The 16,285-nt window shown below is 35.0% G+C and overlaps 1 protein-coding gene across 1 annotated transcript; it reads left to right on the top strand.

Annotated features, from left to right (window-relative positions):
* The first annotated feature begins 1,662 nt into the window (after window positions 1-1,662).
* On the top strand, window positions 1,663-6,505 carry LOC123537363 (protein toll-like). The gene has a single exon (XM_045321055.2). The coding sequence runs from the start codon at window positions 1,739-1,741 to the stop codon at window positions 5,117-5,119; it is 3,381 nt and encodes a 1,126-aa protein (XP_045176990.2). The 5' UTR covers window positions 1,663-1,738; the 3' UTR covers window positions 5,120-6,505.
* The last annotated feature ends 9,780 nt before the right edge of the window (window positions 6,506-16,285 follow it).

The following is a 16,285-nucleotide window of genomic DNA, read 5'->3' as shown; positions in this document are numbered from 1 at the left end:
ACTGACCTCCTAAAACTTTGCCCGAAGGAATCTTTATTGGCGGGAACATAATGAGATTTTTCCGTGACGATGAGATATATTTCCTGTAATTGCATTTGCTACTTCCTGTTTCATGCACCAATGTCAATTATCATTTTATTGTTTTATTTTACCAAATAACATTTTCATTCAACCGGGCATAATGAAAAATAGATAGATAACTGAAATTCTACGAACTAGTACATGCAACGAAGAATAACTGAACTTAAAATACCTACAAGTTTCAGAGAATTACATAATACACTGTACTTTCTTGACTTTAGCTAGTGCCGACGAGTAAGCTAGATGACTTCTCCACATTAAATAACTCGACCGACTCTATTACAAAGTGCTATGGCATTGACCACTCGGGCAAGGTAGCCACTATTATAGTTTATGCTAATAAAATAAACTCCGGACGAAGCTCAGAACGATAATTATATGCTTCTTTCCTGAGACTCACGTCTTGTAGTAACGTAAGCATAAAAGCCGATTAATTATATATTTATGAAGTACCATTATGCAATTTATTGAGATCTGTGGTGCTACGATAAATAAGCCAGTTTTGTTAATCGTGTACACTTTTTAAGCAACAAATTCAAAGTCTATCACACGATCCTTTTGAAACATAGAATGTAACAACTCAAAACAACAACAACAGACACGGTTTGACCGACTTTATCAAATATCACTTAATAAGTAAACGCCTCCCAGCAATCTGTATAAGTGGAATTTTACAGTACAGAAGATAGTAGGTAGGGATAGATTTCTCGGAAGCACAGAGCACTAAAAACACAACATACGAGCCACGCATTTGCAAAGTAGACCCACAACAAAAAAGAAGCTGTAATCACCCGGAAAAATATTTCAGACGGCTTGCTTCAAAATTCTAACAAGTATATATAAATTTATGCAAAATATAGGTAGAGGGGGAGGAAGTAGAAAGGGGGGGGGGGGGGGCGCGGGAGGAGGGGGTTGAAGGGGAAAGTAGAACAAGGATGAATATACAAAGGGAATGCTACGTTCGTTAATCAAACCTTGAATACAACTCTTAATCCCAATGAACACCGAGTGCAGGTACGGGGAATCTTTTTTTACAGCCGCCACTCGGCACTAAAAGACTGGTGTTGTGAAAGTTAATGATAACTAAAAAGAAGATTTGTTGGAAGGATAGAAGCAAAATAATAGCAGACTTTGTTTGATTGAGTCTGTGCATGAGTAACAATGATTGCTCACTAAATACTTTAAAGAAGATCGTATGAAACTTGGCGGTGTGACGATTATCTGAGCAGGTTATTTGAATACATGGTACATGTATAATTTTTTTTATAAGCAGACAGTTTAATTCATATCCAATGTAAATATGCCTATACTTGTATAACTGATTTCATTTCTAATTTTGATTTCTACCAACAAAATATCAAACAAAGACAAAAGGGGCATTGGCGAAACAAATGTATTTTTAAATTAGTACAAAATATATTATCCAGACAGTAGTGCATACATATATCATGATTCTTATTGGTAGAAAAATAATAGCAAACACGTAACAAGAATAAGGTAGTATTTATACGCGCAATGTATCATTTAAACGAACAGTAGGTGCATTGAATTTGTTTGGAGGTTACAAATGGACACAATGAGGCAAATAATTTTAATTTGTGTAGTATTTTGTTCCTACGCGAGCGTTTTAGCAAGTAAGCCATGTGCTTTCAGCTCAATGTTAGACAGTGAAAACAGTTTGAACGGATCAAATGATACCTTAAACGGAAATCTGATTTTCCTTTTGACGGGAAATCAGAACAACTGTTCAATTGACCTGGATTTCATCGATGAACAGGCACACCGTCATACCCTTAAAGAAGTTGATAAACAAAATTCTGGTGAAACTGAGAAGTTTAAAGAATACACATATAACTTTCTTTGTGACAATAACATGGCTGTGCATTTTGTTAGAAATAGCATGAGCGTTGTTGGAAAATTGAAACTATCTGTTGCGTTATTGTTTTCGAGGTGTGATGTGTATTTGAACGAGTTGTCGTTGTTTCTAAAAAATGGCTTTATTCGGTCAATTTCACAAAGAAATAACTTCCTTTTGCATGCACGGTCTCAGAAAATAGGTTGTCCATTTGCTAAATACATACAAATAATTGCCGCCAACATCGAATGCGATGACGTGACATGGACCCATTTTTTCTGGGAATTATGTAATGAAATCTTCGAAAATGTGAATACTCTTCAGTTGAGAGCATGCAAGACAAACCATTTCAGGCTGAAGTCAAAGTTGTTGGTCAAGAAATTTCCGAAACTTCAGTCACTGCAGCTTGTGAATATTGACCTGGCAACACAAATGAGGTTTCCATGGACACAGTCTCATATTGATGCTGCAGATCAAGATATCGTTAAATTTGAATCCAGTGAGAATGGAACCAATATCACAGTTACCGCAGCGGGAAGAACTATTTGGATACGCAAGTCAGAAATGGACATCAGTAACATGTTGCATCTGAATGGTAATATAGCGGAAATTGTCATCAACAACGCAGTTATTGAACAAAATGAAAGCCAGATGTTTAAATACGTGACTGGACTTCAAAGGGTGGACTTGTCTAGTAACAACTTAACAGAAATTAACGAATTGCTGTTCAAAAATCAGACTGAAATACAAAGCATCCATCTTAAGGAAAATAAATTAAGCAGTCTTCCATGGCATGTTTTTAAAGATCAGCACAAACTGTTATTTCTTGATTTGTCTAATAATATACTGTCATCGATCGATTCTAATTTACTGAAAAACCAAAGATATCTTCAAGAGTTACACCTGGAAACCAACCGACTACATCTTTTACCAAAAGACTTTCTGAAAGAACAAATTCATTCCCTTAAGTTCTTGTATTTGCATTCAAATCCTTTAAAGACGATCCCAGTTATGCCATTCTATGGAACAAAACTTGACATCATTGATATTCATAATAGCAATGTAACTGGAGAAAACTTTGTGGAACTACTGAATACTCTATATTTTCCCGACTTTCAAACTGCTAGAGTTGAATGGAAAGAGTCTGATCCCAGTTACAAAGTTGGTAAAGATCCTCTACGACGATCTGTATTTGACTTATCCTTTTGTGAAATAAGAATCATCCCCTTTGATTTAGTAGCCCAAAATATGTCCATTTATAATTTTGTGCAATTGTTTATCTCATTCCACATAAAAACAGTCGGAAATCCGTTGACATGCGACTGTCACTTGTATCCTTTGAAACTGTTGCTTTCGGACGTGAATGACACGAAGATGGACTGGACGTGTATGTATCCGCAAGAACTACAAGGAAAGGCAATTGCAGGTTTAACCGAGCATGATCTTTACTGCTCGGTCAAAGATACAGACTGTCCTGAACTGTGTAGTTGCTATATCAGGTATGACCTCTCCATTATAATTGTTGACTGCAGGAATATCAAAATGTCAGCATTACCTTTGAAAATGCCTAACTATCCTTTGGAATTATGGTTTAAGAATGCCAGTGTCTTGAAACTGGAACCAAGAGACTATCTGCTTAACGTATCTGTGTTAGACTTGTCTGAAAACAGATTGACGAACATATCATCATTAGTAGCAGCAAAATTAAAAAACGTGGCCATTTTAAAATTAGAAAACAATTACTTGACATCGCTGCCGGTTCAGATTAAATATACAAATATCAGCAGACTATCTTTAGCCGGAAATGCTTTCATGTGCGACTGTCATACAAGGTGGATGAAAGCCTGGTTACAAGATAAACAATGTCCGATTACAGACAGTAAACTCATTAAATGTACTGACAATAACAAGAAAGTGAACAAAATTATAAAATTTCCGGATTCTATTTTTGTATGCAACGAGATAAAAGTACCGAGTATTGCAGAACATGTTATATTTCCGTCTGTCGTAATCGGATCCATATTGTTCGTGATAACGGTCCTGTCACTGACCATCTATTTCCAGAGATTTACTGTAAGAGTTTTGCTTTATATGTTCTTCGGAGTTAGTGTCTGCGACGCCTTTACAGATAACCCAGATGACGTCAAACATGACTGTGTAGTCATCTATGACAAAAATGATGAAGACTTCGTGGAAAATAACATCAAAATACATTTACAAGAATCGGATTACAAAGTAGCAGATATGTATAGAGATCCTGTAATTGGTTTTACGTTTGTAGAAGGAATTAGAAAGCTTATCAACAAGTCAAGAAGAGTTATATTTTGTATGACAATGCAAAGTTTACATTCTGAATTAATGATAACTTTATGGAGCATCGCTTCTGAACGAGCTATGAAAAATCACATTGGATCTGTAATTCTTATCGTTGACAATGACTTCAAAGCTAGCTGCAGCGAAGAAAACATGAACTTGTACATAAAAAGTGGCAGATATATAAAAATGGATTCTAAACTATTGCACAAAAGCATAGAATATCTTATGTCATCAAATATACGGTTAAATCAAAACAAGGAAGTAAACGATCCTGAAGAAAATAACTTTGAAAATAATGAAGTTTGTGAAATTCATTTATGTGAACACATTCTACATGCTACTGCAGCTGGTGGGCAGGAAAACTTGGCAGAAGGGAAACATGACATTTATATAGTCTATCCCGACGTTATAGAAGAATTGCACCAATTAACTAGGTACGAGATTATCCCATTCCTTCAAGAAAACAAGCAGAATGTGTGCATTCTTCAGGATGATTTTGTATTTGGAGAAGATATAAGATTCGGTATCGAACCTAAACTTGACGAAGCAAGGCACGTGATCTTCATTATATCAAATGAAACCTTGGAAGATGACGTCAGCCAGTTCGTATTGACCAGCATTCTTACCAAAGCTGTTGTAAGTGGCAGTAATTATCTGTTGCTCTTCTCATATGGCCAGATTGATGTGGACAAGATGCCAGAGAATTTGAAGAAATATGTAAACAGTTATATCACAGCTAGTGTAAATGATCCTAACTATAAAGAACGTATGCTAGAAGCTCTCAAGATTGAAGAAAACCATAGCGAAAAAGAAGAAACTGACAGTGTAGTGATAGAAAACTATGTAGATGATGTCAATTTAATTTGACAAAGCGCATATACATTATTTTGTAGTTAAGTCCATATTGCAGTAATTAAGTATATAATGTACTGGTGAATGTTTATTTTATAATTTCGCGACAAGGAGATGCATGGTTTTATTTTATAATTGTGAGGTGATTCATGGTTTAGTATGATTTCCAACACAAATAAATTTAAGATGTATCCGAATTGTCTGAGTTTGGTAAAAATGTCTAATCTTATAAACAGCTGAGACTGCAAACTTTAAACGAGCAAAACAGATATAAGGAAGTTTATACAAATTAAATGAGAATTTAAACATACACACAAAACAATAATCAGATCAAAATATCAAAGTTCGTAACATTACTAAGAGGCGTCTTTACAAAGCTGCAAGCACGCATTAAGTTTTGATTAAATCAGAAAAAGAAAAAATGTTGACCTTACTAAACAGCCGCAAATAATTTGAAAAGAAATCAAACAAAGCTACAAATACTGAAATATGTTTTGTTGAAGTACAAGTGAATAGCCATAATATAAATTTTAATTTTGTTTAGTTACTCAATATTGATATCGAAGGTGGTATCCGTTAAAAGAGATAAAAGAGCTTGACTAGAACAATTAATTTCTGAGATATTGATTGAATATAGAACCATAGCTTCAGTACTTTATAAATCATATATTAATAACCATATTTGAATGACCTGTGGTGAAAGGGTATCATTGCACTTGTACACAAGGATTTTATAAAAGACATTCTGTCTCATGTCACTGCGTCATCCATATGTGGAGAAGTTGGAAGTTTCTTGCGGAGAACAGGTTAACACTGGTACAAAATCAAGGAACATGGTTAGGTTAACTGGCTGTCATTACATAAATGAAATACTACCAAATGGTATTTATTGTCATATGGGTACCGCTCTCAAAGCATTTTAATGATGTTTTTGGTATGCAATTGCACACCAGGTTTTAACATATCGTATTGTTACACGGTTTTTAGAAGAGATAGATGCATTTAGTGATTAAGTTCCATTATCGATGAAATGATTTAATATGAAATAATGAAGGTGTATAAACATCCTAATTTTTTTTAAGTTGATGTATTATTGTATATAGGTATGTAACGTAGTATGTAAAACCTTTTGTCTGTGTAGAGTTATTTAGACAGCATTATAGGCTTAAAACTAAAGGAACAAATCTCACCTTTGTTTTGTTTTTCGTAAATGGAAGCAGAATGATTCAGTATATTGAAGCATTTGTATAAGACATATACATATATCTTAAGAGCTGATTGCTTATAGTACATTTCTTAAACCTGTGAAGGATAACAAACTCTGCTTTATATGTTGCAACATTTTCCTGTATCACATGATGGAACATTGCTGTTAAGTAAAGAAACTTTTTAAATACGGATTATTATAACAAAGTACTTGTAAAGGTACGCATCTTGGTGTAAACGTTTATCAGTTTAAAAGTCCTGTACTTTCAAAATCATTATTTGATGTTATTTTTGAATATCATAGAAAGTATGAAATTATTGAAAGTGCATGGTTTAACTAACATATATAAGGTTTGAAAAAGATTATATTTTTATTGACAAGTCCGTTTTATTGTTATAATAATTGAAGAAAACATGTATAGATATAATTGTGTTTGGTCTCATTTGACTAAATTTAAATCAATTATGAAACCAATTCAAAAGAATAAAATTGATTATTTATATGTCTATGTTTCAAAGACAAAAACTTATTGATAGTTTGTTGTATGCGTTTGTACATAGATTTTGAATATATAATATAATGTGATTTGTCATTTATACCATTCATACATTGATAACATAAACAAAAATATACCATATATACTTTTCTGTATTGTATCTATGGAACATATTTACATGAATGGCTACATCGTTACGTATTTGTTTTTCCTTCAATTCAATATTTGACTTGACATTTTACCAGCATAGGTGAGCTAGTGTGATCAATAACAATATAACAATACATCGTTTGTCGTCCCCTCAACACATCTCTTGTGAAGCCATTAGTTTATATACCCAATACCATAAAATAGGAGAACAATATCATAATGTGTATATTATTTCTTTTCGAAAATATGTTGACCTGTTTTGAAAAATAATTTCACTGGGTAAACCTTTACAAAGATTGTTCAGATTGATCTGATTCGTCAAAAAACATGGCCGTACGGTGGCACAGAGCAATCTGATCATCTCGGCCTTTATGCTACGCAACGTATTTACCGGAGAATACGGAAATGCCCGATGTTGCACGATTGTGGCACAGAGGTGACATTCACTACTCTTTTTTTTTTAATTGCACTTCTCTTTTTTATGTCGTTCCCACGAGATACTATCTCGAGGGAACGATTGAGTATGCCGTGGTAACGAGTTACTAAGTCGTGGGAACGACATAAAAGAGAAGGCAATTTTTTTTAAAAAGTATTGCATTGAAAAAAAGAGAGTAGCGCAATCAAAAAAGAGTAGTGTAATAAAAAAAAAAGAATAGTGCAATAAAAAAGAGTAGCGCATGCTAGCTATGTCGAGGGAATACGACTTACTAACTCGTGGGAACGAGTTAGCTTTGTCGTGGGAACGACTTGCTATCTCGTTCCCACGACATAGTAAGTCGAGCTAACTCGTTACCACGACATAGCTATCTCGTTCCCCCGAGTTAGTCAGCCAATCAAATTGTTTGTTATATTTATTATACCTGTGATCATCCTTCGAATCACTTCAGTTAAAGGGAACCCCACTTCTCACCATGATATCTTCAGTCATCTTCCATCATGGCGACTTTATTACAAAGGGAAGTATTTTATCATTTATAACAAATAAATATAAATTACGCATGTTACGTAAAATTTGATTGGTTGACTAACACGTGGGAAAGAGATAGCGACTTACTATGTCGTGGGAACGAGATAGTAGGTCGTTCCCACGATATAGCTAACTCGTTCCCACGAGTTACTAAGTCGTTCCCTCGGCATAGCTAGCATGCACTACTCTTTTTTTTATTGTACCTTTCTTTTTTTTATTACGCTACTCCTTTTTCAATGCAATACTTTTTACAAAAAAATGCACTTCTCTTTTATTTATGTCGTTCCACGACTTAGTAACTCGTTACCACGACATACTAAGTCGTTCCCTCGTGTTAGTATCTCGAGGGAACGACAAAAGAAAAGAGTACAATTAAAAAAATGAGTAGTGCATGTCACCTCTGTGCCACCGTATGATCGCCATAGTTCGTCGCTTATTGTTCCTATATGTATTTTTAAAATTTTAAAAATCTTCTTGTCAGAAACTGCTTGCCCGATTTTAAAATAATATTACACAAAGGTTTGTTATGTAACCCACTGCCAAGGTTGTTCCAATTATTACGATTCGTTAAAAACATAGCCGCCAGAGCTGAAGAATTTTTCTCTAAGCAGCAGATCTCCTAATCCGTTGGCCCATTGTTGAAATAATTTCAAAGAAAAGTTCTTTGAGTGTCTTCTACTAACAGTGTTCATATTATTCTCATCTGTCCAAAAAATGGCCACCAGAAATCTTCAAATGCCATCTCCTCCTGAACCACTGGTCTCATTACATAAATGTTCCTGGGGTGATCCTCCACTACAATTTCTGCTTTGTCAAAAAACAAAACAAGAACAACACAAATAAACAACAAGAACAACAACAACATGGCTCCTTAGAGCGAGTCTATAGTTTCCCCTAATTGGCTCGATTTTATTGTAATTTGACAGAAAACCTTTCTCGTTATGTATATCTGACATGAGCGATTTAGTATTGCCTTGACTCTGTGGTCTTATTTTTATAAGAAATGTCAGCCTTTACTGCACACAATGCCATTGCGTTTATAGCCTCGTGTTCACTGGAACTGTCGGCCTTTACTGCACACAATGCCATTGCGTTCATAGCCTCGTTTTCACAGGAACTGTCGGTCTTTACTGGACACAATGCCATTGCGTTTATAGCCTCGTTTGCACAGGAACTGTCGGCCTTTACTGGACACAATGCCATTGCGTTTATAGCCTCGTTTGCACAGGAAATGTCAGCCTTTACTGGACACAATGCCATTGCGTTTATAGCCTCGTTTACACAGAAAATGTCAGCCTTTACTGGACAACAATGTCATTGCGTTTATAGCCTCGTTTTCACAGGAACTGTCAGCCTTCACTGGGTACAATGCCATTGCGTTTATAGCCTCGTTTTCACAGGAAATGTCAGCCTGTACTGGACACAATGCCATTGCGTTTATAGCCTCGTTTGCACAGGAAATGTCAGCCTTTACTGGACACAATGCCATTGCGTTTATAGCCTCGTTTTCACAGGAAATGTCAGTCTTTGGTCAGAGACCACCAATTCAAAAAAGGACAGGGAACTTACTGGGAATGAGGTAAGTGTATACCTGGGAATAAGGTAACATCTGTGCGTTCTGATTGGTCAGTCATGTAAACAAACCCAGGAAGTGATTATTTTTTCAAAATTGATATTTTTTCACTGCATTTACAGTATTTTATTATACATTTTGACAAAATTTGCTACATTTTATGTGTATTGAAAAAAAGTTTTATCAAACGAATTTCTCCCGCCATGTCAATGATGTAAACAGGGGGTCATCTCATTCACAAGAAAATTACTTAAATAATTAAAGTATCACTATTCATATGTTTTTCGTCCGATATTTTGGTAGAACTAAGATAGTTCTTGAAAAACTTGCAATTAGATATACATGTTTCGATGTATGGAAGGCCGTACACGCCATAATGTTACAATGTAGGACTGATTACACCAAACCGGAAGTGACTACTCAGTGTTACATGTGAAGTAGTCCAAAATGTAGTTCCATGCTATGGATGAAATCTGGTATAATGAGTGACATGAGGAGGTGACAGTTATATTTTTGGCTTAGTTTAATTGCTTATTGTATTGAGAAAAGATCTAGACCATTTTCATTGTGAATTTCCTGGAATAAGTTTTATTCTTTGCGAAAAATGTCTACCTACGCGTAATTGCTAAACGGCTGTTTTCATGGGGGCATTTTTAGAGGGTGATGTTTCTCAGAACAGATTATTTTTCTTATATACAACATAACATGTCAATATTTTTCTATTTTTGATAAGAAGACATGTCATACTAAATGACCATATATGGTTTTCATATCATTGAAATGCTTTAAAGTGCTGAAAATGAGGTCTGAATATTTTATTGTTAATATGAAATAAATAAGGAATTGAATTGGTAGAATGTAACCTGTAAGTCTATGGGAAAACAATTGGTGGTCTCTAACCCTTTACTGCACACAATGCCATTACGTTTATAGCCTCGTTTTCACAGGAAATGTCAGCCTTTACACCAAGAGAAGTTTCTCATTTTGAAAAACAAATTACAGCCTTTACTTCAGATCAACAGCATTGTGTTTTAAAGGCTTTAACCTTTTTTTCGTAAGAAATGACGGTCTTTATATCAGGAAAGGTTTAAGTCTGGTTTTATAAGAAGTTCAAGGCTTTGCTTGAAGAACAACGTCTCTGTTTTTATAATTTCAGTTTCAGAAGAAATGTGAACCTTTATTGCAGAACAGCATTATTCTGGTTTAAGTCAAAAGCATGTTAGCTATTACAGGATAATGTTAAATAGTATCTGTTAAGTTTTCTTTAATGTTTTTGAACAAGCATTCAAAACTAGAACTACAGCAGGATCGGGAAAAGTTTATATACATGCAGTTATGTGTTATAATTTTGAAGCAATTGTCATGAGTGATCACAAGCTCCTCTAATAGTATTACTTTTTATCATTTTAAATATGTCACATTTTGATTTCAATACGATAGATCTTTATTCTTCTTTCGTTACTAAAAAGCTTGCTACTTTAACACTTCAAGATGTTTCAGTAAAATGAAGCGGGATGATGGATACTGCACCATCAGTCTATACTAATTGTTCACCTGTAATCTTTTGGTTTAAGGGAGCTTAAATACCTTTATAAGATCATAGGACATGACTTTCCAAGCAATGTGATGTTAGGACATACACGTGTGTGTCTTATTAGTAATAGTACGTTGACAATAGAACATTTAGACTCAACCCTTCAAGCTAGCTACGTTTTCCAAAAAGCACGTTGCCTTGTTATAATTAATGTTCATGCAAAGCAAATTTATTTAAATATATACCTGTGTATAGAGAAGCAATAACCGGATATAAAAATACTTGAACTATTTGATTTTGGCCTCTAGTCTTGTATGCGACACCTTGTCTCATGGTAAATAGTTTTGGTAAATTATTTGCATAACTATACTTCTATGCAATCTATGCAATGTTTAGATCGCGCGAGAAAATTATGGAAAATCTTTGATTGAATTGGGTTTTATGGCGCACAGTACAACAGTTTTGTTTCACATCTCATTTGTAACATCAAAATAAAACCATGCAGTATGGAATAAAAACTTTTATACCTGTTGGAATCACAGAGATACAGCAAAACTTATTAGTCGCCTCTTGTGATCAAGCAAAGGTAAGACAGTGGTTCCAGTTCTTTTCATACACAAATTTGTGATCTTAAGCTTTGAGCTAGGGTTCTATATCTTTCACATGGCACATTATTTGATAAATTAGAACAAGGGAAATACCGTTTAGGTGATCTCGACCTTTATTTAAGAGGTGTGCGACAAACTATCTTATTGTGGTGAATGACTGTGCCATTCTATTTGAATACCCTTCCTTGCATACGATTGTTACAGATCACACTCGAAAAATGATGTAAATGTTGATCTGATTTGGACTTTCGGAGAACAACACAGTACATGTGACAATAGAACATTTTGGCGCTAAAAAAACAGGACTAAATATTTTGGTTTCACATCTCATTTACATAGAAATAAAAACAAGAAGCATGGAAAAAGTTATGCAAGTTCTTTGACCACGACATTGGAGCTAGAGGTGTGTTATCTTCCACAGGACATATCACCTTGTTATGGTGAATATTTGTACCAACTGAATATCAATTTATCCATGCATAGAATTGTTTTTACTTCAGATGATAAGTGTTAGACCTAGATTTCATTTAAACTAACATTCTGACAAGGTTCCATATAGACCTGAAGGAGAAAATATGGCCTCTAGTGTTACAATGTTTTTCTAGGATTTGACCTAGTGACCCTAGTTGGTGACCATATATAAGATTTTATGAAGAAATTCCGAGATTATGACCACGTATTCTGAAGTTCAGTTAGAAATTGTGGCCCCTGAAATGTTAATAATGTTTTCTATGATTTAACTTAGTTTTATTTACCTTAGACCTGACCTAGATTTTATCAAGACAAACATTCTGACCTCAAGGCTTTCCTAGGATTTTGTCCTAGTGACCTAGTTTTTAATCTCTGACGACCCAGTCCTGAATTTCACTTAGATTTATTAAGACAAACATTCTGCCCATGTATCATAGAGATCAAGAAGAAAATTTACCAGCAGCAGCGTTAACGAAGTTTCCTTTTCTATTATTTCACCCAGTAGCTTAGTTATAGGCCCCGAGATTGCCAAGTTTCAACCTTGACGTAAACTTTTCATGAAGACCAAGTAGAAGAGCTGTCTCATGACAGCACGCTGGACTATTCGAAGGTTTGTCGGTAAAATAGATTTTCTATCTAAGAATAGGTATATTGTCCAGTCATGTAAGAGTTATGGGACTTGATGCTGTGATCTTATACAATCGCACCTAACATCGGTGTAAAGTATCAAATAAGTATCTGCATTAATTTTGGAGATAGTAATTGGATATGTACCTTTCACCATGTTTCATTCACCTCAATTATGAGTGTACAAGTTTCAGTAACTTTGGAGAAAGCAATTTGTATGTAAAACTTCAACAAAGATTTTCTAAACTTCAACAAAGATTTTCTAAGTTCAAGACTGGGAATAATTTTGTTAAAATTCATGTAAGAGTTATTGGACTTGATGGCGTAACCATGTGTTATTATTTGAAAGATGTGTGTGAAGTTTTGTCATAGCATCTACAATGGTAAAAACAAGCTTTGCTGGAACCCCCGTTTTTGGTAATTTAGAAGGCAAAATCCAGTAAATATTGCTATTCTGATAAAAACACGAGGGTAAAAATGCGTTGGTCGCTCGTGGGTTCTACTGAGGGCACGACCACATCTTCTCATATGACACGACTTGTTCTCCCAGGCTGGTTCAAATAAGCTTGAAGTGTTAAAACTAAATAAAATACTTAAACAAGTGATCATTAACTCTAGACTGATTTGCAAATTTACAACCAGGGCCCAGTTGTTCGAAACTTTAACCGGCTGTTAAACTAACCGCTGGTTAAATTTTGATTCAAAACACTAGTCCTGATGGGAGAAACAAGTATGATGTTTTAATTTTATTGTAAAGATTTTCCAGAGCTCACAATTCTTAACTTCTATTTTTGTTTTTCATAGTCTTCTAAAATGTCGAAAAATAACCCTAAAAGTTAATCAACTGTTTGCTTAATCGCCTGTTTAAAGTTTCAAACAACTGGCCCCAGATCAGATGATCCTAGAGCTACTGGAGAGTCTCTACATGAACATGCAGACCCAATCAAACCAAGTCTGGTTGCATTCTATGCTTCCAAGGGATCTTTTTACAGATCTTATTGATAGCAGAAGAGTCAAACATAATTCCTTTGTTCAACTGCTTTATTGCACAGATTCCATATTATCTACAAATCATTAGTAATAACATATATTAGTACAAAGATGTATGTTATAAACATAAATAATAATGCATTTATAAATCAATCAATGTAATTTCCACATTAGGAATATCCATGTTGATCTATTGAATACTATAACGTGAATACAATATGATTTTAATACATATATGTTTACATAGTGCCCTGTACAACCGATTTAAGATCTTTTAATGGGTCATTGTCAATGCATGTTTTTAAATGATAACTTTTGAATTTCAATCCAAATCATTCTTCAGTAATATGCCTTAAAATCACATATTCTTAATATTTTTACTTTCATTTCTAAAATGTTTTACATGCCAAATTCCAGTATACTGTTTGTAGCCTGGTAGAGTATGCATATTATGAGAATTCAAAGGCTGTATTTGTCCCAGGCAATAAACTGAAATACTCTTATTACTCATGGCAATACAGACCTGTCAAATGATGTGCATAAAGCTGAAAAGACATACAGGAGCTGATTTTTATAATACAAAAATGAAGTTTCGATTTCATTAGCCCAGCAGATAAATTACCTTGTAGAGTTAATATATAATCATATGACTGCGAAAACCTAGACATTTACTGAAATAGGAGTTTACTGGACACTTTTACAACTTTTTCACCCTTTCCAAGTTTTGGAGTGGATACCACCCACATCCCCTATCCCCCTACCTATATGGTTTCAACTTAATCATGAAATATCCAAGTCAATCCAGAATGCAATAATAAAATATCTTACAACAAAATACAGAATTTGCAAAGGCCACATTGTTAAGAATCCTTTAATGGCAATGGAAACAAGAGGGTCATGATGACCCTGGATCTCTCACCTGAGTAATATGAGCTGCATGTTTCAAAGATCAAACTGATGATAAAATGTTAAGAAAGTCAGTAGGTCACATTCATGGTCAATGAAATTCAGTTTTACGATTGGTGTGCAAAACTGTGTATGTCATCAAAATTTCAAGGCTGTTTCTTAAAAAACAAGAAAGTAGGTCAGTAGGTCAAGGTCACAGTCAAGTGACATCATATTACTTGGGGTCATAAGGTAATTATAATTAAACAGTCTTGGAAATAGGATCAAATGATTTTTTAAGTATTTTTTCCTATATAACCCACATAGTAACTAAGTGTCCCCAGGGCGGGCCTCTTTTAACCCCAGGGGCATAATTTGAAAAATTTGGTAGAGGACTACTAGACAATGCATCATGCCAAATTTCAAAAGCATAGGTCGTATGGTTTCAGACAAGAAGATTTTTAAAGTTTTTTTCCTATATAAGTCTATATAAAACTTAGGACCCCCACGGCAGGGCCTCTTTTCATCCCAGGGGTACAATTTGAACAATTTTGGTTGAGGACCATAAGACAATGCTACAAACCAAACATCAAAGGTCTAAGTGTTGTGGTTTCAGACAAGAAGATTTAACACTTTTTTTCATATATAAGTCTATGTAAAACTTGGGACCCCCGGGACGGGGCCATATTTGACCCCATTCTCTTGCACTTCCGGTGATATTTCATTTAAAGTGAGGATCACGAACGACAACTCTGCTCGGAGATTGATTTGACCCTAGAGGGATAATTTGAAAAATTTTGGTAGAGGACCACTAGATGATGCTACATACCAAATATCAAAGCCCTAGGCTGTGTGGTTTAGTACAAGAAGATTTTCAAAGTTTTCCCTATATAAGTAAATATAAACCATGTGACCCCCGGGGCGGGGCCATATTTGACCCTAGGGGATTAAATTTGAATAATTTTGGTAGAGGACCACTAGATGATGCTACATACCAAATATCAAAGCCCTAGGCCGTGTGGTTTAGTACAAGAAGATTTTCAAAGTTTTCCCTGTATAAGTCTATATAAACCACGTGACCCCCGGGGCGGGGCCATATTTGACCCTAGGGGGATAATTTGAATGATTTTGGTAGAGGACCACTAGATGATGCTACATACCAAATATCAAAGCCCTAGGCCATGCGGTTTTGTACAAGAAGATTTTCAAAGTTTTCCCTATATAAGTCTATATAAACCATGTGACCCCCGGGGCGGGGCCATATTTGACCCTAGGGAAATAATTTGAATAATTTTGGTAGAGGACCACTAGATGATGCTACACACCAGATATCAAAGCCCTAAGCCCTTTGGTTTTGGACAAGAAGATTTTTAAAGTTTTTCCTTTCTGCATGGAATTCAATTCTTTGAACAACTTTGAAAGAGGGCCACCCAAGGATCATTCCTGTGAAGTTTGGTGTAATTCTGCCCAGTGGTTTTCAAGAAGATTTTTATAGAAAATGTTGACGGACACACGACGGACGACGCACGACGGACATTGAGCAGTCAAAATAGCTCACCATGAGCCTTTGGCTCAGGTGAGCTAAAAAGTGGTACTATTTACGAAATATCACCTTTAGAAAAACCTTATCTGTGAATATCTAATACTAGATGCCCACGGGCAACATGTCGAGC

Source organism: Mercenaria mercenaria, chromosome 17 (assembly GCF_021730395.1).
Source record: "Mercenaria mercenaria strain notata chromosome 17, MADL_Memer_1, whole genome shotgun sequence".
In the NCBI taxonomy this organism is placed as follows: Eukaryota; Metazoa; Mollusca; class Bivalvia; order Venerida; family Veneridae; genus Mercenaria; species Mercenaria mercenaria.
This window is presented reverse-complemented; position numbering and strand designations above follow the sequence as displayed.